Here is a 25,323-nt window from a genome sequence, read left to right on the forward strand (position 1 = left end):
TGACAATAACAAGTTTTATAAAGCTACATGTACTTTGTAACAATTACAGATAAATCATTTATAAATTTCAAAACCTGAAACTTAATCTAGAAAAAATAGTTATATTCAACATACATATTATTGTTATAAATGTTGTTCTAATACTAATTTTGGCATTATGTGTAAATTATATTCAAATTTATTATAAATGATTTAAAACAAAAATGTCCTTGGACGGATTCATAAAATCATACTGATATATTGAGAAGAAAAATCTTCTTATGTTCTTTGGGTGGACAACACAGTAATAATCAAACTTTACAATATCATAAAAAATTAGACTAAAATAATTTATGTATCAAAATTTCTTGTGAAAGATTGAAAATAAGGTTATGGGAATTTAAATTATACATCACAATTTTCATTCCAAAAAAAGTACAGATGCATTATTTTGACTGTTTGACTAGAAAAAGAAAATGCTTTATGTATAAATATGAACATGTCAAAAGAACAAAAGGTGCATTTTTTCAAATAAAAAGTCTTATTTTTCATAATCAGCTAATTTAAAAGCTTTAGAGAGAACATTACTATTGATTATAAAAACATGATATGGTTCCCTAGAACTTTGACTCTCTTCTTTTGCTAAGATTTAATCTAAGAAATGCACATTACAATTCCTTCATATTTGGTCTTTTGGGCTTATCTTGCACCAAAAATAAATTCATGATTATTTAGAGTTATTCCCCTTCCCCTAATCTAAATTGCACATGATAAGTCAATAATAATTTATGCAGTACAAATAAACTACCTCTGTGACTAAATAGAATGTTATCAATAAATTACATAACAGTCAATAAATAGAACTAAAAAATTCAATCAGGACATTTAACTTTGGTATTGACTGAAAATCCTTAAAATAAATTATAAAGTTTGATATAAGATAAAATAATTTTTACACTTTCTTATCACGACTTTCATACATATAATCAAAGTAGATTAAAGGCTATCAGATTAATTAAATGTCCATTCTTATAAAGGTAAAAGTAAACTATTATAAACACTGGGTGCTTAGCAGCTACAAACAAACTTCTGGTATCATCCAGCAAGGGTCTCAACTACTGGGGTCATCAAAGTATGAATGATTCAAAAATGTGATTTTACTAACATCACTACATATTTTGCCTTAGTACAAATTCTATATTAGTGGAAAATATTTTTTTAGACCTTAAGTCTGATGAAAATTTCTAGTCAGGGTCTTAAAGGTACATACATTATACAAAAGTTCTTTATTAGTGGAAAATATTTTTTTAGACCTTAAGTCTAATGAGAATTTCTAGTCAGGGCCTTAAGGGTACATACATTATACAAAAGTTCTTGTACGAATCCCCCTTTTTCACCATATCCATATTTTACTTAAAATGTATAGTTCCATTTCCTCACTGATGAAATTGACCCTATCACAATTAACTTATTATAATAGGCTTAGATCCAGGAGTCAAATAATCTATTCTTTTCTGGACATTTATAATTGAATGTATTTAAAATATATGTTCTTTACTTAGTAAAGTTTATCAAGAGTAGCTGATATATAAGGGAAATATTCATACTAAGAGAAAACTGCTTTCTAAATCATATTCTAGTATAGACCCTCATATTCAATTAAATTGGTTAGTAAATGAATTTTAGAATTAATATGTATAAACATGTAAAGTCAAGATTTTTTTTTACAAATTAGGGGTAATTTACATATCTATACATAAATTAGTTTGGTTTATCAGTTTGATTGCACTTAAAAGGAATCTACATTCTTCTATAAAAATAAATAAAAATAATTTACATATTAAACAATTTCACAAATAAATCTCACAAAGTTTTTAGTACCCTTTACTTTTAAATCAAATAAATCATGAAAAATGAATAATAGATTTTATTGAAACTAAGTCTGAAAATAAATTCTTGTAAATTTAATCCATTTACAACGAAAATGGAAAAAAAATAAAATATTGAGAGTACAATAATTTAAATGGTAATTTACATTTATACAATATACACTTACTTTGAGATAAATATGCACCAAAGACTCAGTTGGTTTCACAAACTTAACCTATCACAGAATATGTTTCAGAAAATATCATTCATGGTTCTATTTATCCTAAATATGGATTTACAAAATAACACAAGATTTTGATTTGGGATTATCAGCTGCATTTCTATCATTAGAGTGTCCAGCACTTTTCTGACGTAATTCTACTTTAAGTTGATGAAGTTCTTTACTTAATTCTTGTATTTTCTTTTCCTTTTCTTCATCTTCATGAGCAATCTGTTTTAATTTCAATTGCAAGTCTCTTATTTGGGCATCATTATCTTCATTCTCTGTCGTACCTGGAGTTTGCTTTTTTAATTTCTCGAGTTCTTCATGTAAATTTTTCACTTGAACCTTATTTTCATCATTTTCTTTCCTTAATTCACTTAACTCCATCTCTACACCTTTGTGCTTCTCTGTGACTTGTTGAAGTTCCTCTTTAGCGGTCTTAGCATCATCAGCCAATCTTGTGTTGTCGTCAATCAATTGTTGCATGGCATCTTTAGATTCCTGCTGATTCAGTAATGCATTTTTCCTCTGCTCTTCCTCTTCAGCTTGTTTTCTTGCTTCCTCCTCAGCCTGAAGTTTTGCCTCCTCTTCTGCATGACGCTTTGTCTCCTCTTCTTCTTCAGCCTTCTTTTTAGAGGCTTCCTCCTCAGCCAATTTAGCATCTAAAAGACGCCTCTCTTCCTCCTCTGCTAATTTCTTTCTTTCCTCTTCTTTTTTCTCTTCTTCCAGTCTTTTTTGCTCCTCCTCAGCAGTTGTATCTTTTTCTGGTTCTTTTGTTTCTTCCTGCTTTGTTACTTCTTCCTCCTTCTGTCCATCATTTGTTACATTCTTTGTCTCATTTTCCTCTGTCTTTGGTTCTACATCATCTGTCTTTCGTTCTACATCATCTGTCTTTGGTTCTACATCATCTGTCTTCTGTGTTTCAGCGACAGTTTCAACAGGCTCAACAGTTTTCTCCTCTGAACTCATTTTGTTTGTTGGACTGGTTTCTTGTTTCTCTATAGTATCCTCCTGGTTTTCTTGGCTTTGCTCAACCTTTTGTTCTTCACTTATATTACCTAATCCCTGGTTGTTGTCTTGAGGACTACTAGTTGCTAACTGGTCATCACTTCCTTCAACAATCTGTTTACCTGTAAATAGTTTAATTTGCGTAATTGTATTAGTCCTGACAAGTGAACACTGAATATCTCTGCAATGTAAACTCAATGTGTCGTAAACAACTATTACACTCTGTTATAAACAATTTTATCTCTTTCATTATGCCAATAAAAGTAAATTAAAATGATAAGATTTTGATATTGAGGCTAAGAATAACAAAACATTTACATTTAGTTAAGTAAAGTATTACCTTTTTCTGATTTTTTTCATATAATATGTATATATCTATTGATGTTTTTCCTTACCTATCTTCAATGCTAAACATAAAATTTTATAATTAATTTTATTTAAAAATTTTGTTTTTTCTAATCAAATTAGTGTCATAACTATAAATCATGTGAAAACAAATAAAATCATGTGAAAACCAATAATTGAGCAACTCTAATTAAAAGATCTTTAAAATTCAAATTAATTGATGTATGAAATTAACAGTTTTATAGAACTTGCCTTGATCACTTGACACTCACTTTTAAGTCACAATAAAAATATGATGTATAACTACACAATCTGACTTTTAATACTCTAAATACAAGTATTTGCAAATATTTTGAACAAACCCCCAAATCTAACTAATTTAAGTTACAAGTTCAGGACACCATATGTACATAATGCATATTTGCTAGGTCAAATTTTAAATACAAAATTAAATAAAAATCTTCAAATTTGCATTGTAAACATTCTAGAATCATAGATACAGCTATGTATAGACATGATAGATATGTGTCAGGATTTCTGTCCTAGAGTAAGTCAAGTTGAAGAAGTGGAATAAAATGTATTACAAAGAAAATGTACAATGATTTTGACATTTGTAACCCTGAATCAGGGTTCACACAAAAAAACGCTCACCAGATTGATAAATTGGTATAAGATGGCTTTGTTGTAAAATTGATTATTTCTTCCCAACCTATAACTTTCAAATAATATAACTTTATTATAGAAAGGATTTTGTAGTTTTCGACACTTTAAAAGCCTAATCCAACCTTAGTTTATTTTACATTTATTATTATCATGAAAACATGCCTTGGGTAAATTGATGACCAGGGGCAGTTCAAAGTCACTTTAAATCAATTTAAGCTTTTATTTTATACCTGTATACACATAAAGAGTATAGACTCAAATTATTAATTTTAAAATAAATTTCAAGTGTTATAATATTGCTGCAATGTTGGGAAAACGTTATATTTTCTGGTTTTCATGCATCTTTCAATTTTTATTACAGGTAATGTATACTAAAATAAATTGATCCAAATTGAGTACTTTTCTCATGTATGCCTTTTCAAAAAGGCCAGTACATCATAATTTAAGAATTTACAAGACCTCATATATACTTTTGCCTTAGACCTCAGTAAAGAACAGGAGGTTTGACTTTTTGCCACATATTTACTCTGCAGTTTTTTTCTTCTTCAAATTACAGATTTACACTGTGGTTCATCTTTCTGACAGCAATGTCTCACACTGTATAGATAATGGTCCTAATATTAAGATTAACATGCTGCCAATAGTCCATTTGCTAATTACCTTTAAATACAAATTGCTTCTATTTGTCAATCATAGCTAGATTGGTTCTATAAAGGACAAAAAATTGTCTTTTAATCATGAAAAGTTGAAAGTAATATATCAGTTTTTTTAACCAATTTCTAGTGAAAATTAACTGCTGGTATGAATAGTTTATAGCTAAATGAACAAAAATATTAAATGTAATTTAAGGATCTGAAGGTTACACAAGAAAAATTTGCTCCTTACGCTATCTATTCGTTGTCAATGAAAATGTATGTCCCTATTATGGGAGACAACTGACGAATGAATCCTAAACTACAGATGATGAGGGAAGTTTGTAACGACCTTGACTGGCTATACAGCCTTTGCATGGTCCGTTACTTAACTAAAGTGTCAATTACTGACTATTGATGAAACAAGAGGCTCCTTAGAGCCTGAATTGGTCACCTATCAAATATAAATGTTTTGATCAACTGATTAGTTTTTCTGTTTACAGTTTCTACATATATCTATTATATTTTTTCAAAATATTAAACAAAACACACCAAAATTACGTCATTTTAGGGTAACAACTCCTATTTATAAGTTATCCTTTGGTTTCAGCCATTTATCATTTTAGTAGATCTAATATGTATTGCTGATATTTTTTGCTATTAGAGTCTCTACTTATTAATTTCAGTTTTTGAATAGCCCATTTTACCCTATGTTCTTCTTTATCATTGATGAGTAATTTTCTAAAAAAGTTATGACAATATTTGTTGATAGACATAATGGATGGCGATTAGCCCCATAGAGCCAGATGAGCTAAATAGAGTAATATCATTTACAGTCAATAATAGTCTTATTCTTTGAATAAACATCACATTGCTGTACTTTTATTACTTAATAATAAAAGTGCAAATTTCCATACACAATTAGTAAATTGGCTATAAGAAAATCATTATTTATTAATTTGCTTTGTAGTCCTACAACATTATTGCTTTTATTTATTTTCATATACAGTTATTTTAACATGTACTGACTGAAGTTATTCTAAAGAAACAGCAGTGATGTTTCAACAAATTGAGAAGTCAGGTTTAAAGAACAGTAGTTGATCATTAGATGATTACTGGAGAGATTGAAATAGTATTTCAAAGAATCTAAAATTTACACATGTATGAATAATACGTTTTTACCCTACCGCATAATCACCACTCAAGGTGTTGGTTCACTTATATTTTTACTATGTATGAATAAAAGTAGATTAAGGAAATACATCAATGAGACAACAACCAAATGACAAAATTTAAAAACTAGATGTGTCAAAGCGACACAAATGGCCCCGTCTCAAAAGGTTGAAAAATCTGCAATTTCAATAACACATGTGGATCACAAACATGATGGTAGTCTCACATTGATATGTTTATAATTATAAATTAACTGTTAACAAAACTCAGCTCAAAATGTGGAGGCCTATAGAAAAAAAGTCTGTATAACTGTGATTTTCAACAATTTTCAAAGTTGTAAACCCTTAATTATGGCAAAAATTAATGGAGAGGAACCAAACTTAAACTTGATCTGTAACTCATCATGAGTAACTAACATACCAAAAACCAGCCCAATATCTGAAAGTGTTTAAAAAAAAGTCTATATAACTGTTATTTTCAACAATTTATCAAAGTCCAAAGCCCGTAATTTCGGCAAAAATTAGCGAAGCGGAACAAAACTTAAACTAAACCTGTAATTCGTCATGGTTACCTCACATACCAAAAACCAGCCCAATATCTGAAAGCGTTTAGAAAAAAAGTCTGTATAACTGTTATTTTCAACAATTTATCAAAGTCCAAAGCCCGTAATTTTGGCAAAAATTAGCGAAGCGTAACAAAACTTAAACTCAACCTGTATCTCGTCATGGTTACCTCACATACCAAAAATCAGCCCAATATCTGAAAGCGTTTAGAAAAAAAGTCTGTATAACTGTTATTTTCAACAATTTATCAAAGTCCAAAGCTCGTAATTTCAGCAAAAATTAGAGGAGCGGAACAAAACTTAAACTCAACCTGTATCTCGTCATGGTTAACTCACACACCAAAAATCAGCCCAATATCTAAAGGGGTTTAGAAAAAAACTCCTTATAATGGTTTGTTGCAGAATGACGGAATGATGGAATTTCGGAATGACGGAATTTCGGAATTTGGGACAAGGGTACAACTATATGGCACCGACAACTTTGTTGCTAGGCCATAAAAAAATCATTGGACAGAAGTAAATGACTAGAAAATGCCAAGACTCTGACAACAAATCTAAGTCTAACTGGGTCTGCCATACTATGTATGTGACTGTTCCAAGTCAGGAACCTGTTATTCAGTTGTTGTCGTTTGTTACTGTTTATCATACTGTAAACAGGGAAATTTTCGCGCTGTCTTTATTTCGCGATTTATTAACACAATCTAAATTCGCGCCGTTTTGAATTCGCGATTTCTCTGTGACCTTTTATAAATAGAGTTTCCCTTAACCTTTCGCGGTCGTTTTATTTTCGCGTTTCACTCATAACCGCGAAAATAGCGAAAATAAAACTGCCGCGAACATTTCCCTGTTTACAGTATTTGTTTTTTGTTTGTTGTTTTGTACATAGATCAGGCCATTGGTCTAATTTAATTGTTTTTCTAGTTCTTATGTCAGGGTCATCAGACTCATCACTAGCTTGCTTGTTCATTGTTGAAGGCCATACACCACATATAGTTGCTAACAATTACATCATTTGGTCTCTGGGGGATAGTTTTCTCACTGGCAATCATACCAAATCTCCTTACTTTATAATGAAATGACTTAGAAACTTCTTAAAGAGAAAATAATTTCGCCAACATCTGAAATGAACCTTCAGGCATTTAGATCTTTCAAAATATTCATATCCAAATAGATGAGCTGAAGTTTATTTGATTAATGAAAAATAGTGCAAGATCCTTCAAGGGTTGCTGGTAAATTGGTTTTGCTGAAATCAATATTAATTAATTCAAGATTGCAATTTCTTAAGTTCACTCAGGTTCATATGCGTTCTGGATATTTTAATATGTCTATATGTGGAAACTATAAGAAGGAGTGGTCATATATATAACAAAAAAGAAAAGAATAACTAAGGACAGTTGAAAGTCCTGTGTTGAACTATGAAGATATTACACAGCAGAGAATATTTGGTATTGAGAGAACCTCTGGGGACATGTGGAATGAAGTCTTTAATTTTGATTGAATTTAAAATTCTGTTATTTAGTCTGCTAGCACTAAATCAAGACTGCATACTTATATTTCTAGTTATAAATGGAAAGCACTGCTGTATATCTTATATATAATACAAAGGGGAAAGTAGAAGATGCAGGCATTGTTATGCTTTCAGTGGTGGATCCAGAACTTTTTATAAGGGGGGGTGTGCTGACTGAACCTAGGGGGCCTGCTCCAGTCATTCACTGTATTACCAATCAAATTTTTCCCACAACAGGGGGGTCCAGGCCCGCCTGAAACCGCCTATAGCTTTAATATACCCCACTGCGTTAAAAGCATCATGTTCAATTGGTGTAATAAAAATCATAATATTGTCAAACCATCTGAAAGTCCCTTATACAGTATAACTCAACATAATAAAATTCCATAATGATAATATTTAACATATCAGACAGATGAACATGAAAGGGACAATGTGAGATGAAGACGGTATACTACCCACATTGTGAGTAAGTGGTCAAATAAATCTTTAATAAAACACTCCTAAAATTGATAACTTTGGCCAAGTTGAAATATGTTTCTTTAGAAAGCACTTATATAATAAAGACCTAGGAACATCTAAGCATACTTTATAAAACTTTGATTGCAAAATACATGTTGTAACTTTTTAAATAAACTGCACAAACTGAAAAGAAATCATTCATAAATAGTTACTGTTTTATATTTTTTCTTATGTCTATAAAAATTTAACAATGAAAAAAGTTCAATTTTTGTGTTGTTAAGAAAGCTGATAATAGAAGCATATCTGAACTGATTAAAAATCAAAATTATGTATGCCAAATATTATCATTTTTTAAGTACAGAAAGGAAAAATAAGTATATATATAGTATTTTAGTTGAATGAAAAACTAAGCAGGTAAAAATCAGAACATGTAGTAGAAATCATGCAGGACATAAAACGGACATTGAATAAAAACTAAGCAAAGGAAAATACACCATTAAATTAAAATTGAGCAGGGTTTATAATGCAGGAAGAGCAATTATTAGAGGATATGGCTTACAATAAAAAAAAAAATACCAACAAATCCTTTATAATTATCATTTAATTTACTAAAATAATTTACAGATATTTTCATTATAGCATTAAGAAAACAATTAAATCAATTAAATTAACTTTACCTTTATATTTGTAATAACTTGTAGTTGATCCAAGTGTAATATGTCTACTGAGTTTAAGTGACTTATGTGACCATAAAAAGATTTATCATCTATGGATTCCCTTTTGTAATATTTATCTATAAATTACGGAGATTTCATACAAATACCTGGATTTGTACCTGCACAGGTGATTAAAAGTAGAAATTAATTCTGTGTCTCTTATCAAATAGATAAGGCAGTAATTAAGCATTGATTATAAACGTATTGATTAACTAGTCAGTTTCCATATAACGGCAAATTAGTTTACATATAAAGCTCAATTAGGCCCCAGAAAACAATACCACAATACATTTCGTGACGCTGTGCGAATATTGACATTTCTTTTTACACAGATGCAAAAAAAGTTTAGTAAACATTCAAAAGTACAAATCTAGGTGTTCTATTGTGCTTTAATTCAGGGATGATAATATGAAGGAGTATGAACAATAAGACCCTGTAATGGACCAGAGTTATCAGTTTAATAACCCCAATGTCAGGAACATGCTTATCAATTATTGAACAACATTTTCCAAAAATAATTGTCTTCATTTTCTCTTCAAAGAATTAGTTAATGTGAAAACAGAAACAACCAATCTTCTACAACTTTTTTTACAGCCCATTATAAGATCATTATTTAATTTTTTTTTATGAATTATATCTTATCTAAACAATTGATATACATGTACCGATAAATGTTTATATATCTGACAGCAAGGCATTGGAAGGGAAAGTAAATAACAAGAGTACCGAACTCCTAAGAAAATTCTAAAGGGAAAAAATAATCAGAAATGTACAATATCAAGGTTTCGTTAAAATTATCGAGAATAACAGTGTCAATGGAGCCAAACAAATAACATAATGATAAATAGTATAAAAAAGAAGATGTGGCATGATTGCCAAGGAGACAACTCTCCACAAGATACTAAAATGACACAGAAAATAACAATAATAGGTCACCGTAAAGTTTATTATTTTTAACTTTCACAACAAACATTTGTATTAAATAGCCTGTAACAGCATTATTTGGTATCGGTCTTCACCGTGTATCATCGTACAGCGGATACAGGTACTAACCAAGCCGGGATGATCGATTTTGAACTGACACGGTAACGAAAATCTTTGTTTTGTTTTATCAACACTCAGTGTACATTTCTCAACATCTGAAATTCCTGCTCCAAAATAATTTTCGCATCGATTGTTTCCTATTTATAAGACAAATTTTATATTCTAATAAGAACAATTAACTTGTAAATGCGAAAATAGTTGTGAATGTCAACACTAACTTTCAATTTCGATACAATTGTTGAGACATTTACATGTTTTACCTGAAAGACAGCTAATACAGGGCAAAAGTAATAGTTACTAATCATAAACCTATCTGTGATTACTCATTTCTTGAAACTTTTTGGGTAATACACAGTATGAAAATTTAGTTTTTGTGTACGGTGTACAGCAACTTAACTATGCACCATACAGAAGGATTTATGTGGTCAGCTAAACACTGTACACAACACTTCTTTTCGGAATAAAGTATGGAAAAAAACATATGCATGAAAGATTTCAATGCCAATTATTGATACAACTATACTTATTACACACGCACAGTGGCCTTCTATCAGAAAAAGAGTTGCAATGAATATAGAATTATATCGGATGAGATGAGTGCTAACTTCTTTGACAAGTATTTGCACATGTTTTTAGTAATCGTTCATGTTTTGAGAAAATAATGAGACATCTCTCATCATCAACCTACGACCAAATCATTTCATTAAACCAAAAATTATGTTTAGATTGATGTACACATTGATATAATGTGAACAAAACAAAGATTTTCGTTACCGTGTGAGGTCAAAATCGATCACGGTCTCTTGGTTAGTACCTATATCCGCTGTACTGATGATACACAGTGGTCTTACTCTGATTCAAACAGACACAATAATGTATATATACTGATCTTGTAACATAGATTTGTATTTTTTGTACAATTATACAGAACCATGCTGCTAATGAATTAAAATGCCTACCTCTTTAATGCTGACATTGTCATATTATAACCAAGTTATGAACAAATGTGCAAATTACTTGAAAGAAATCTTTTTAAATCAGTTAAATACACAATGACAGCGTTTATCTTATATTATTGGACTTTTAAGAAAATATCATATTTAAACTTTAAATGGTCAATTATCTCAAGGCTTCTAGTGACGTCTCAATACATTTGTTTTGTAACATTTTACTGTGACGTCTAAATAAATTTGTTTAGTCACATTTTACTGATATTGATTATGGAAATTATATTACATGTACATGTATATATCTTAGATTTCATAGAGAGTTACTAATAAAAAACATTTATCAGTACATTTGTCAAAATTTATTAATGAACTTAAAGCATTGAATTGATTTATCAAATAACACTAAATTAAGAAGTCTAATTTAAATATCTTATTCATTCCTGGTCAGTTGTTTACCTGAATAGATAATGTACCTGTATTACAAATGTATTTAAATGTTATTGATTTTCAAATGTGACATGAAGACAATTGCAATCAAAACCAAGGAGTAAACAAAGACTCACAAAACCAAAGGACATTTACATCAACAGTTATAAATAATAAATAAAAAACAACACAAACTCCACTAAAAACCGGGAGTGAAATCAGGTGGTCCGGAAGGGTAAGCATTTCCTGCACCGTATACAGCACCCGTCCTGTTATTTCTTTGTTCAGTTCGGTAATGATGGAAAGTAATTATGATTGAGGAAGAATATCAGATATGATTTCTGACAAATTTTTGTCATAAGGCCAATCAGCTCATGATGGTGACCGTAAAATTTCTCGAGTGATGACCTTAATTTGATTGATTCATAATAGCTCTGTCTTTGCAACTTTTGAGAAAGCAGTATTCCTCGTTCAACAAAATCTACGTACTATGAGCTAGCTCTAGAGTAACGTATCAATTGAGACACATATACTCCATATGCTGGTGCTGCTGGGATGTTGCTACACAGAAATGGAAAGTTGACTAAAGGAATATTAAAATCATTGCGTTTGTCATAAATTTTGGTATTTAACCTACCATCAGTAGTCATTTTGAGAAAAGGATCTAAATATGAAGCAGATTTATCTGTGTCAGTAGTATCTTTAATTTCAAGAGTTGGATATATTAAATATAAGTGATCACTGAATCTATTATTATTAAGAGACAGTACATCATCAATATACCGAAAGGTGAAATTAAAAGAACTGGGCTAATTTCTTTTCTCCTTTCTGTACAAGCCCTTGGATAAATTCTGCTTCATAGGAATACAAAAACAAATCTGAAAGTAGAGGAGCGCAATTGGTATCCATGTGGATTCCAATAGTCTGATGAAATGTGATGTAATATTGATAAGAGTGTTTCCAATCAGATTAATGTACAAATTGAATTACTGAATTATATTTTCTTCCCCGACCTAGTCTATGTCACCTTTGATCTTACCTTCCTTAGTCTGAGCTTCTGATTCCTTGTCTGACTTGTTACTTGATGAGCTTGATATCCATGAACCTGTTTCTTCACTTGACGAGGAGTCTGGTCTATCAGGATCTTCAGATTTCGTGACAGGAGCAGGAACTTGGCTATCACTTCCTGACCTTGACCTCTGACCTGATATTTCATTGGTGTCATCTGCTGTGTTGGTTGGCCTTGTAACTTTTTCACTAGTAGTTGGTCTTACTGGATCTTCATCTGTTCCATTTGTATCCTTTGTTGTTTGGTCTTCAGATGGATCATTTTCTAACCTCTTATTATCTTCAACATCATTTGCATCTGTTGAAAACGAAGCATCAGCTGATTGTGGAGGAGTGTAGTCTGGGATGGAAACCATATCTTCCCCATTTATCTCCCCTTTTTTGTCATCATCTTCTTCAGCAGTATTTTGTCCATTTTTACCATCAGTTGCATCCCCTGTTTTAACACTGCCTTCATCAGACACTTTCAGGTTTTCAGTTTTATCATTATCTGGTGTCTGTTCGTCGTGGATACCATTTTCCATCTTGACAGAATATATTTCTGAATTCTCTGTATAACCTTTTTAAAGAATTTTATTTTCACCTTGCTTCTCTGTTGAAATATTGTTTGAGGTTGTATAATTCTACTGCATCTATAACTGATTTGCCTTCTTATTCTTTAAGATTTATTTCCTTTTAGGTTTGATCTCTTTTTTACTAGCTTCTTTGATTCTAATACTTTAGTTCCATTAGACATTAACAACAATATCCATTCTCAAGGCAATACTGTCAATACTGATCCTGAAAGACAATGTATTGTAGAGACATTAAACCGCTATCTTTAATCATTCTGTTTTCAATATATTTTTATTTGTGTTCTAATTTAAGAACAAATAAGTTTTTTTATGTTATTTATACTTATTTTTGTATGTAAAAGTTAATAGGAATTGTTTAATATAATATTGCAAACACCAGCAACTGAACAATCCACCACCTACCCGACAAGCAATAGAAAGAACCACATATACAAACAATAGACTAATATGGGCTAGTTATTTTGATTGATAATGTGGTTCATGAGTGTTTTTTCGTTTCTTGTTTTTTTTATATAGATTAGATTGTTGGTTTTCCCGTTTTAATGGTTTTACACTTGTCAAATGTACAGACCAAGACCAGTAACCATGATGCACCTGTTTTATTGTGGACAGGCAGAAAAGTGTGTGTTTTTGTACAATTGTAGTCATGTATTTAGTTATAAATAAGAATTGCACATAAGTCTTCTTTTATCTGTAGATGGGTTAAATGTGTCAAGGACATCTGAATATCCTTCACATTTTTTTTTTTTTTTTTGGATTTGTTTTCTAACCAGATATTTTTGTGCTTATAAATAAGTTGTACACTTCAAAACACTTAAATGCTTGGCAATATCATAATTTGTTTTTAAAACCACAGTGTCCAGAATTGGCATATCACTTAGCATTTCCAAAGTGCCAATATGCCTAAGAATCAGGTAGTACATGTAGTGAAAACATGACAAACAAAAACCCGCTAAAGTTTACATTAATTTATGTCCAAAATGTTCAATGGCGCATGAATACAACATTCGTTTCCTTTCCAGTTCTGAAATTTCCAAATTTAATTTGGTTGAGATGCACCAGAAATTCATTGAGGGGAACTAACTCTATTATTTGCAATCCTTCTAACCAAAATATATCTAGAGATTTCTTAAATTACCAGAAAATTAGAAATGAAAGACCTAACATTTTTAACTGAAGATGAGGAAACTTTAAAAGAGAATGGTTAGGGTGTGGATCATTTCCTGACATGTTTTAAAGTTCTTCTAAATTGCCATGATTCTGACAAAGAATGGCACTAGTCCCTAAGAATCATGCAAAAAAATCTACAAATTACTATTTTTAATATTCTATTTAGAATGCTAATTAAGTTCTATAAAAATTTCACTATAATTTTTACTTTAGTCTAACCTGTGTTCATAAGAAATATAAATTACCTGCAGTGCATTGTTTGGTATTTTTTTCCAGTATTTTTTTCGTCCATGCTAATTTTCCATTTCATAACTTGTTATAAATATTTTGTATAATCAAAGGTCATCAAATTAAAAAAAAATGTAGGATTTATTCATGTTAATCTCTTTTCTTGAAAGTTGCATCCTTTTTACATGGTCTGATACTTAAATTCATGGTTTTCCAATATCCTGGAATCTGTAACAGTTTATCCCATAAAAATAATAAGTATTAGTATGTTAATGTTACCTGGCGATTTTCCAATATGTGCATGTCTTCGGTAAAATAAAAGTTCAATTGACAGGGCTTTTATTTAGGGAGACACTAATATCAGAATGTGCAAAATATTGTAAAACTAGTGATTTCAGATTTTTCCCCATAAAAAAAATAATCTTAAATTAATTTTTTTTTTTTATTGGGGGCAGGTACTAACAAATCCATGCTTGTTATAACGATATAACATCTTTAAGAATCAATCATTATCTTATAACTGTTGATTAAGAAGACTTATAGCCAAATGGAGTAGGTATAATAGTCTGATTTTTTGCCCACTGACATTAATGCGGTATGGGCCTTGCTCATTGTTGAAGGTTGTACGGTGACCTATAGTTGTTATTTTCTGAGTCATTTTGGTCTCTTGTGGAGAGATGTCTCATTGGCAATCATACCACATCTTCTTTTTTATATTATATATATAAGTAGGAAAAAGATCATAATTCTCAGACTATTTCTGGCATCTTTGTAAAAATAAAGAGGTATGTGTACCGCCTTCAACAATGAAAAAAACCCATACCGAATAGTCATCTATATAAGCCAATAGGTCCTGACTTAAAAAATATGAATCAATTCAATAGAGAAAACTAACAGCCTAATTCATATAAAGAAAATAATTATCCAATATAACAAAAATGACAACATGAACAAATTACAACCACTGAACACCGGCTCTTGACTTGGGACAGACACAGAAAGAATGTGGCGGGGTTAAATATGTTTGAAGGCGTCATCCCTGCCCTTATCTGGAACAGTGGTATAACAATACAACATAAGAATAAACTACTAAAATCTTTGCACTTAATCTGTTGGTGACAGTTTCAGTAACTGTGAGTACTCTAGATCATTACTCTGTGTCCTTTGTCTTTAAGCAAGTGTTGTTTGTGCTTCTTTAGAATTGTTTGAGATTCTGTCATGTCAGGACCTTATGTATATAACTATACAGTATGGGTTATGCTCATGGTTGAAGGCTATAAATTGATGCCAGATGGTATACATTTCTACGTTATTTTGAAATTTAGGGGATAATTGTGCCATAGCAATGACACCAGATCTCATTATTTTTGTATTTTAGGTTAAATATGTTAATTTCAACATGTTTAAGACATAATAATGACATCATAAGTAGCCTTTTTCACTTTATTTTCATATCATTGAATTATTGAATAATTTTATAATTTCTTTTTCAATTTGAGGGGTCAAGGAAACAAAATTGGTTTACTAGTGTAATGACAATATTTGCTTTTCTAAAACTTTTTTGAAGATAACGTAAAGCATTTTTGAAAGGAAGTAGACAATCAGTCTAAACAGACCCAGTACTGAAACAAATAAATATCTGATAGTTAATCCCTGGAAATTAAAGATTCCTTATACATGTAGTAACAAAATCAATGAAATAGATAGGGAAGACAATATTGTTCAACCTTATCTGATGTTTGAGATAATCTGAATGGCCGTTCAGGGATAAAATCTTATTACAGACATGTCTTAACATTTGTTCTGTTTCAACGATTATCCAATAAAGATATGTGAATTGCTCCTTCATCAAATAGACAGCTTTTAATGAAGTAAATATATCTTTGCTCCTTCAGATGATTTCTGTACTAAGTCTTTAAGAAATGGCCTAATCCTTGACATTCTCACTACAATATAATTTACTACTGCTCTTAGACCTAAATGATCTTTGTATATTATGATTTACAGTTCAGCTCAGTTCCACAATCAATAAAGAATCAGAAGATATATATGTTTTGTTGCTGATTTTTAAGCATAAATTCTTAAAGATTTAATCAGAAAGCTAATGTCATTCCACATTTTTTATTATCTTTATACATATATGCTATAATGCTGATTTATATGCTATGTTTCTGAGTATTTAGCATAAATTTTTCAATCCAAACTGAAGATATATAATGTGCAATGTTTCTGTTTTTTTAGCATACTTTTTTTTATGCAATCAGTTGAAGGAAGAACACTTATAAATACATAAACAATATTGCAGGCAAGACAAAACAGAAGCTCCAAAGAGCATGTGTTGCTCACTGGATATTTTTATTTACAATTGATGCATGAAATAATACTTTAATTTGCTTTAGTTAAAAAAATATAAGCCAAAAATTTTATTTTACGCCTATATTCTATTTTTAGCCATGTCTGCCATGTTGGTTGGCAGGCAGGGTCATCAAACACATTTTTTTTTAAACAAGATACCCTAATGATGTTTGTGGCCATGTTTGGTAAAATTTGTCTCAGTTGTGTCAGGAGAAGACTTTAGTTAAAAATTACATAAATTTGTCAAAAATTGTTAAAAATTGACTTTAAAGGGCAATAACTGCTTATGGGGTCAATTGAACATTTTGCACATGTTGACTTATTTGTAGATCTGACTCTGCTGAACACTATTGCTGTTTACAGTTTATATCTATCTATAACAATATTCAAGATAATATTAAAAACTGCAAAATTTCCTTAAAATTACCAATTCAGGGGCAGCAACACAACAACAGCTCGTCGAATTCATCTGAAAATTTCAGGACAGAAAAATCTTAACCTGTTGAATATTTTTAACAATGGTCAAATTTGCTCTAAATGCTTTCGTTTCAGAGATATAAGCCAAATACTGCATTTTACCCTATGTTCTATTTTAGCCGTGTCAGCCATGATGGTTGGAAGGTAGGGTCATCAAATACATTTCTTAAACTAGATATCCTAATGATGATTGTGACTAAGTTTAGTTAAATTTGTTTCAGTAGTTTCAGAGAAGAAGACTTTTGTATGATTACAAAATTTAGGAAAATTTGTCAAAAATTTACTTTAAAGAACAATAACTCCTTAAGGGGTCAATTGAACATTTTAGTCATGCTGACTTATTTGTAGATTTTACTTTGATGAACATAATGGCTGCTTACAGTTTATCTCTATCTATAATAATATTCAAGACAATATCCAAAAACTGCAAAATTTCCTTAAAATTACCAATTCAGGGCCGCAACCCACCAAAAGGTTGTCAGATTTGTCTAAAAATTTCAGGGCAGATAGATCTTGACTGATAAACAATTTTTGTCAGATTTGCTTTATATGCTTTGGTTTCAACTATTCAATTTTTGGCCATGGTAGCCATCTTGTATGGTTGGCTGGGTGATCAGACACTTTAAAAAAATGAAATCCCCAAATGAAGATTGTGGCCAAGTTGGGCCAGGTGAGCTAAAAAAGAGTATCAGTATGGATATCACCATTAAACTTAAGTTTTCCATAATTTTACAATAAAATAAAAGTTTGTTAGGTATTTTATGTATAATCTTTATTAATTAATTCTACTTAAAACCTGCATCATTATATAAGAGCATGCATGGAATATTAATTGGTTCTTACAAAATATTATTGGAAAATCCTTAATCTCAAAGCCACAGATGCATTTAAGTACATGTTTGTTTTATTATTTCAATTAAATGTGGGGTAAACATCAATAAAACTAGAACCAAGCAACACCTTGATATCTTCAATCTTTTTTTTATCACAATATCCTACGGATGTTTAAGCTTGAAGTAAAATTCAGTTATTACTTTCTGAGCATTAGAATTTATATAGTAAGCTGTAGAAGATGGGGTACACATGCCCTAAGTTTGTTCAGTTTTTAAAAAGAAAAGAATGTCAACATTGAAAAGTGAGACAATGGAGCCCCCTTAAAAAACCCAAATTATAACAGATGTGCAAAAAATGTAATTACACAACTCCATGTGCTTCTTAGACATACATTTGTATTTATGTTTGAATTTGGTAGAATGACTATCAGCAGTCTTTGCTGATTTATTATATCAAGTCCATGCATAGCTAATTGTTTCTTATGACTTTTTGTTATTGGGATTTACATTTTAGAATCAAATATAACTTTAAAGCCAAATCAAATCAGTGATCATAAATTTGACAACAAATGCCCCTTTGATACACTCAATATAAAACTTAGAAGAAACACCCCCCCCCCCCCCCCCCCCCACCAACCCCCCAACAAAATAAATAATAAAATGTCAGACATTATTTTCAAAAATTACAACATATGAAATCCCATGATAATACATAATTTATGCAAGCTGACACTATAAATATATCAAAATAGTAATGAAAACAGTATTTTACAGTATGATTGTACACATTGATTTAATGATTTTTTTTCTTTTTTGAAAAAGTTAAGCTATTATTTACAGAATTAACAGCTCTGCATGTACAAACCCCCTCTGAATTAAAAAAAATAATGCTACATTATTAACTTACCCTCCATTTTTGGCATGTCTGTGTTCCATGACATTTCTCCTACATAACATGCTATAAACAGAAGTCTGCTTTTCACTGTGGAAAATAAAAGGTCAAATCTGATTAGTCCTAAATAGTACGTACATAATTAGATTTAGTTTTAATACCATTGTGCGACTAAATATTATATAGGGTTAAAAATTAAACGTAACATTTAATAAAGATTAAAATAAATGGGCCATTTTTATGCAATATTTCATAAAAAATGTCTACGAAATCAAGCAGGGAAATGATTTAAAATTTATAGACCTGAAATAAAGATCATGATAATTAGTTCAAAATTGTTAAAGAAGAAAATTTGTAATATAATAATTTACATTCATGTCTGCACTTACAAAATGAACTCAATATTATGTCCTCATTTACTACAAAGTTCATCAAATTCTGGCTGTTAGTCCAAGACCACAATTATTTCGTAGTGCATTTCTTTCAGAACATAAATGAAAATAAAAAAAATACCACCTGTGCTTTCTCAAAGAAACTTTTACAGTGTGTTGTACTACTTTTGGGACAAATTATATAAAAATTATAGAAAACTTCATCGGCTCAAATTTATATGAGCCTGCGCCTAAAAATTGAGGTTTTTCAATGAAGGGGGGCCTTACATGAAGATGTAATATTTTCCAGCAATTTTAAATTTGTGAAGCTTTTTGGTTATAAATAATCCTTACATATGTATTGAAAGTACTTTAAATGGAAAGAAAAGTTACAAATAACATATGATATTAGTTTAAAAGGGTCTTAGGCCAAGTAAGACTGGAAAAAATTTAGGGTCAATTTAGGCCGTGCCACATATTTACATTAAAAAATGCATATTGAGGCTATAAGAAATAAAAATTTGTGTCTTTTTTATCATTTCTATACTTATGTGATATGATACAAAAAATCTGAGCACAAAAAGACTCTTGCAATTAACTTTTCTTACAAACAGAATGGTCTGATACAAAGATTTTTGCCTTTTTAGGGAAAAACTTGCATGCAATTTATTCTCAACAGGCTTATATTTAAACCACTTGCTATCCTACAGAAGAAAAGAAAGATATTATGTGAAATGAAACAGGTACAATAGACATTGTAAAGTGCTTTTGATACAAATTTAGTGAGGTCTTTATTATGGACTTCAAATTTTATGTACCAAGCTCCCCACTTTTGACTTCACCCAAACAGGGCGTTAGACAATTAAGGGTCATTTATACAACACATTTTGCACATTTTGTCTGAGCTTCTTTTCTGTAGATTCTGAGTTCATAAATAAGTAAAAGAACTAGATAAAGGCATAGAAACACAAATATTGGCACATGAAAACCTGTCAGATAGAAAGTCAGGATGCCATTTATGCATCAATATTGAAAAAGCTATAAAATGCCTATTTTGATCATAAAATACCAAAATTGGTCATTTTTGCTGAAAATCTATAAAATAAAAATTTAAATCCTTTAGTTTCATGCTATTTGACAAATGGACACCATCAAATCATTTAGGGAAGTTGCCCAAGTACAGATTATATATTTACAGATTTCACCTCTTAGGTCCGAGACCACAATTATTTCGTAGTGCATTTCTTTTAAAACATAAATGAAAATAAAAAAAATACCACCTGCCCTTTCTCAAAGAAACTTTTACAGTGTGTTGTACTACTTTTGGGACAAATTATTTCAAAATTATAGAATACTTCATCGGCTCTAACTCAAAATATGGACAATTTTATGTTTAGGGCGTCTTGAAATCTTTTGACAGCTTCCGAAGTGCTAATTTTAAACCTTTTTCAGCTGGACCAAATCACTACTTTCCTTAAAAATTCTGGACCCAAATTTTTTTACAGCGTAAGTTCACCCCCTACTTGCAATTTGAAGCATTAAACATGGAGAAATAAATTTGGAAGGGGTATAAAAATTCATGGCAAGTAACCCACTGTCAACACTAGGGACTATATTTGTGAACATCGAAAATCAAGGGAAGACAATTGTGGTCTCGGACCTAATAGTGTAGTTTTGAGGAGTTACACTAACAAACTCTTGTTGTAGTAAAATATGGTCATAATTCTAAATTCAAAGGGTGATAACTTTTAGAACAAGAGTGCACACACTGGAATGTCTCGCCTTCTTTACTAATCATTGATATTATGTTGATAATCCTAAATACAAAGCTTTATTACAACAGTCACATAAACTTAACATGAACCATGAAAATGAGGTCAAGGTCAGTTGAACCATATGCCAGGCAGACATGTACAGCTAACAATGCTTCCATACAACAAATATAGTTGACCTATTGCTTATAGTTTAAGAAAATAGACCAAAACACAAAAACTTAACACTGAGCAATGAACCGTGAAAACCAGGTCAAGGTCAAATAAAACCTGCACGACTGACATATAGATCATAAAATATTTCCCTACACCAAATATAGTTGACCTATGACATATAGTATTAGATAAAAAGACCAAAACTCAAAAACTTAACTTTGACCACTGAACCATGAAAATGAGGTCAAGGTCAGAGGACATCTGCCCGCTAGACATGTACACCTTACAATCATTCCATACAACAAATATAGTAAACCTATTGCATAAAGTATGAGAAAAACAGACCAAAACACAAAAACTTAACTATAACCACTGAACCATGAAAATGAGGTCAAGGTCAGATGACACCTGCCAGTTGGACATGTACACCTTACAGTCCTTCCATACACCGAATATACTAGACCTATTGCTTATAGCATCTGAGATATGGACTTGACCACCAAAACTTAACCTTGTTCACTGATCCATGAAATGAGGTCGAGGTCAAGTGAAAACTGTCTGACGGGCATGAGGACCTTGCAAGGTACGCACATACTAAATATAGTTATCCTATTAATTACAGTAAGAGAGAATTTAACATTACAAAAAATCTGAACTTTTTTTTCAAGTGGTCACTGAACCATGAAAATCAGGTCAAGGACAATGGACATGTGACTGACGGAAACTTTGTAACATGAGGCATCTATATACAAAATATGAAGCATCCAGGTCTTCCACCTTCTAAAATATATCGCTTTTTTAAGAAGTGAGCTAACACCGCCACCGCCGCCGCCGCCGCCGGATCACTATCCCTATGTCGAGCTTTCTGCAACAAAAGTTGCAGGCTCGACAAAAAACAATAAATCATAATTTCCTGTCATTATGCACATCTACAAAGTATGTCCTTATAATCTAAGAAAATTTCATGAAACTCTGTGATGTTGTTTTTAGAAGAGTTGCAATGAAAAACTGTTGCAGCAGTATATTAAGACCAAAACTTCAAAGGGACATAACTCCTGGGAAAAAAATGAATGAAAATGAACATAACCAACAGATTGATAGACTGGTCAAAAACAGTATACTCTACCCATCTTTCTTAAATGGGTTATACTTATAAAGATATATCAATAGTACATCCAGAAAGAGTAATGATTAAAAATATCCCTAACTTTAATTGCCTTTAATTTTTTTTACATTAACGCTAGTCTTGCTTATACTCTTTTTATAGCTCTGAAATCAATTCTGAAAATGTGCGAAAGACCAAAACCCAGTGTCAAACAGAGGTTCATTTATCTAGAAAACTGGAAATTTATATGTTACAGAAACAACTAATTGGTTATTTACCTAATCTGATTAGAAAACATCAGGTGGCAAAAATAGTCATTAAATGAGCTTTATGAAACTTATGGCTATCTATATTCAGATACAATGCCAGTAGTTTAATTACATATCAGCAACAACAACAACTCCCCATTAGCCTTCTTGGCCATTGAAAAAAAGTACTGTTACATTGATTAATGGCGGCTTTTTCATCCTTCATACAAAATATGGCTATTTTATTATTAAATGTAATGTAGTTCTTTAGGTCCAGATATTACATTTTATCATTAGACAAGCAAATAGGGAAAAGGATTGGAAAAACAGAATAAATTATCCCTTTACTTAAATTTAGTTACTTGACAATGTATGATAATTGACTTGTGGAATAATGTCATTCAAAGGCCTTCAAACTGTCTTGACAGAGAACAAAGTGATTTGTATTGCAATTGACACTAAAAGTTATTCAACCTAACTGAATCCATATTCATGTGATCTGCAATTTAACCCCTTAGCTAGAGGAAGGTTACACATGTTACAAATGTGACATAAAAAATCATTCTTATACCATATATAAGAATATTGAAGTAAGAACATTACAATTATCTCCCTTTTAACATATTAGGCAGGCATTATATTCCTTTTAAATACACCTCTTCAGGTTGTGTTCTACAAGTGTATACAGTTTCATCATTAATGTTCAGCTGTTTTGGAGTTTTTGCATCTACATTAGACTTTTACCACATATTGAAGTATTGAGAATTATCTCCCCTTTAACAAGTAGGAGTGGGATTATATTCCTGTATGCTCATTGTTATTAAGTATTTTACAACTGTGTAAAGTGTCATCAGTATCCATCCTGACTGTCAGCAGTTGCCTTTACATTACAGATGGAAAGTAGACAGTCCGAAAACTTTATAACCCTCAAAAATTTGTATGGGTTCAGCGGAAGCTAGTGTCTCAGCTACAATTGCTGTGAGTCAACTAAAATGGGGAAAAAATTAATAAAAATTTTCACATCGTGATACTATCTTTTGATTGTTAGAAGCTTCTTTCCAAGTTTGGTAAAAATCCAGGATAGTTTAATGAATCTAATAAATGTTTTTAAAACTTTAACCACAGAGTGAATGTAATTTTAACTGGCAGAAAGTCCATTTATAAGTTTTAAATACAAATAAGCAGGATTTTTTTTTACGAAATTTACTTCTGGATACTTTTTTATGATCATAAACAAACTTCTGTCCAAGGTCCAAGTTTGGTAGAAATCCAAGATAGAATAAAAAAGTTATTAAAATTTCAAAAACTTTCACCACAGACTGAATATTTCAAGACACTGCAGTCGCCAGAAAGTAGATTGCTATGTCTTGCTATTGCGACAAAAGTTGCAGGCCCGTCAAAAATCACAAAAGTACCGTTTAACCAATATATAGTTTAAATAACTTCTATAATTCAGAAGAAAAGATCCCTGGTAGTGCTATACTCTCACAGTCTACCCTTAAAGTAGCAGCTATTCATATTATTTAGACAGGATTGCTAAATAGGTACTTTTCAGAATGAATGCATTGCATTAAAAGTCAATTTAATCCAACGTTTCAGATAAGTGATTTATTTTCAAATAAACAATAATGGAAGACAACCTTTGCCAAATTTGTGAGCTACTTACTTTGATCTTCTGTACAAAATCTTCATATTATGACCAAAATTTGGCATCTGCAAATCACCAAGAGCAGTCAATCTCCTTGGCATTATTGTCAGTCTTATTGAAACCACACCTGAAAGAGAAAACTTGTAAGTTATTTTAAACATTCTCTATAGAACATATGGCTACATGTACATTATGAAAAATGAAATTCATATGAATATAGTTTATTGCAAATTAATGCAGTCTTATATCAGATCCATAAATTCAATGTTCAAATGATGCCCCAGAAACAGAGTAGACTAAGATATATCATTGTTGAATAATTGTTTTGAGTAACCAAGTTCCATTTATCAGGGAACTCAATAAAGGTTGTTTTTAAACTTTCATTTTTTAGTTTTGATATTTACTCCATCTCTTAATACCCATCTTAATACCCCTCTTAATACCCCCAGTCTCTATATTTGTAGTATGATCGGATTTAAGTAGTAGAAAGGCATTTTGCATTTTGAAATTAATAAAACTATGTACTCTGATGAAGTTCAAAAAATTGAAATTACTATAACAATTGTTCAGGAATTAATTTAGATTATTCAATTTCAACATTCCAAACAAAATGATTAAAAAAAATCTCTAAATTCTAAATTAAGGCCATACCATACAGCAGCAGGGGCAGATAATACCATTTAAAAGATAAATGCTTTTTCCACACAAGGAGGCACATATATTTTTGTTTCAAAAACTAACTGAAATTGAATAATGAATCCTTGTTGCTGTGTAAAGAGGATTAATCAAGTATAGTGCTGACATATAGTTTCTTCCATAAAAATAAATAATAACTCCATTAACAAAGCATACATTAACATAGTTAC

General features: G+C 30.8%; 1 protein-coding gene across 1 annotated transcript in view; it reads right to left on the reverse strand.

Moving 5' to 3' along the window:
- LOC139513173 (enolase-phosphatase E1-like) overlaps nt 1–25,323 on the reverse strand; it is a 32,544-nt gene continuing 7,221 nt past the window's right edge. The window contains exons 2-5 of the mRNA XM_071301456.1: nt 24,476–24,584; nt 19,173–19,247; nt 12,599–13,407; nt 1–3,201 (exon numbers count right to left, since the gene is read on the reverse strand). Of these exons, the coding sequence (XP_071157557.1) occupies nt 2,144–3,201; nt 12,599–13,151 (1,611 nt within the window). The 5' untranslated portion in view covers nt 13,152–13,407; nt 19,173–19,247; nt 24,476–24,584 and the 3' untranslated portion in view covers nt 1–2,143. The remainder of the gene's footprint in view (nt 3,202–12,598; nt 13,408–19,172; nt 19,248–24,475; nt 24,585–25,323) is intronic.

Source organism: Mytilus edulis, chromosome 1, assembly GCF_963676685.1.
Source record: "Mytilus edulis chromosome 1, xbMytEdul2.2, whole genome shotgun sequence".
Lineage (NCBI taxonomy): Eukaryota > Metazoa > Mollusca > Bivalvia > Mytilida > Mytilidae > Mytilus > Mytilus edulis.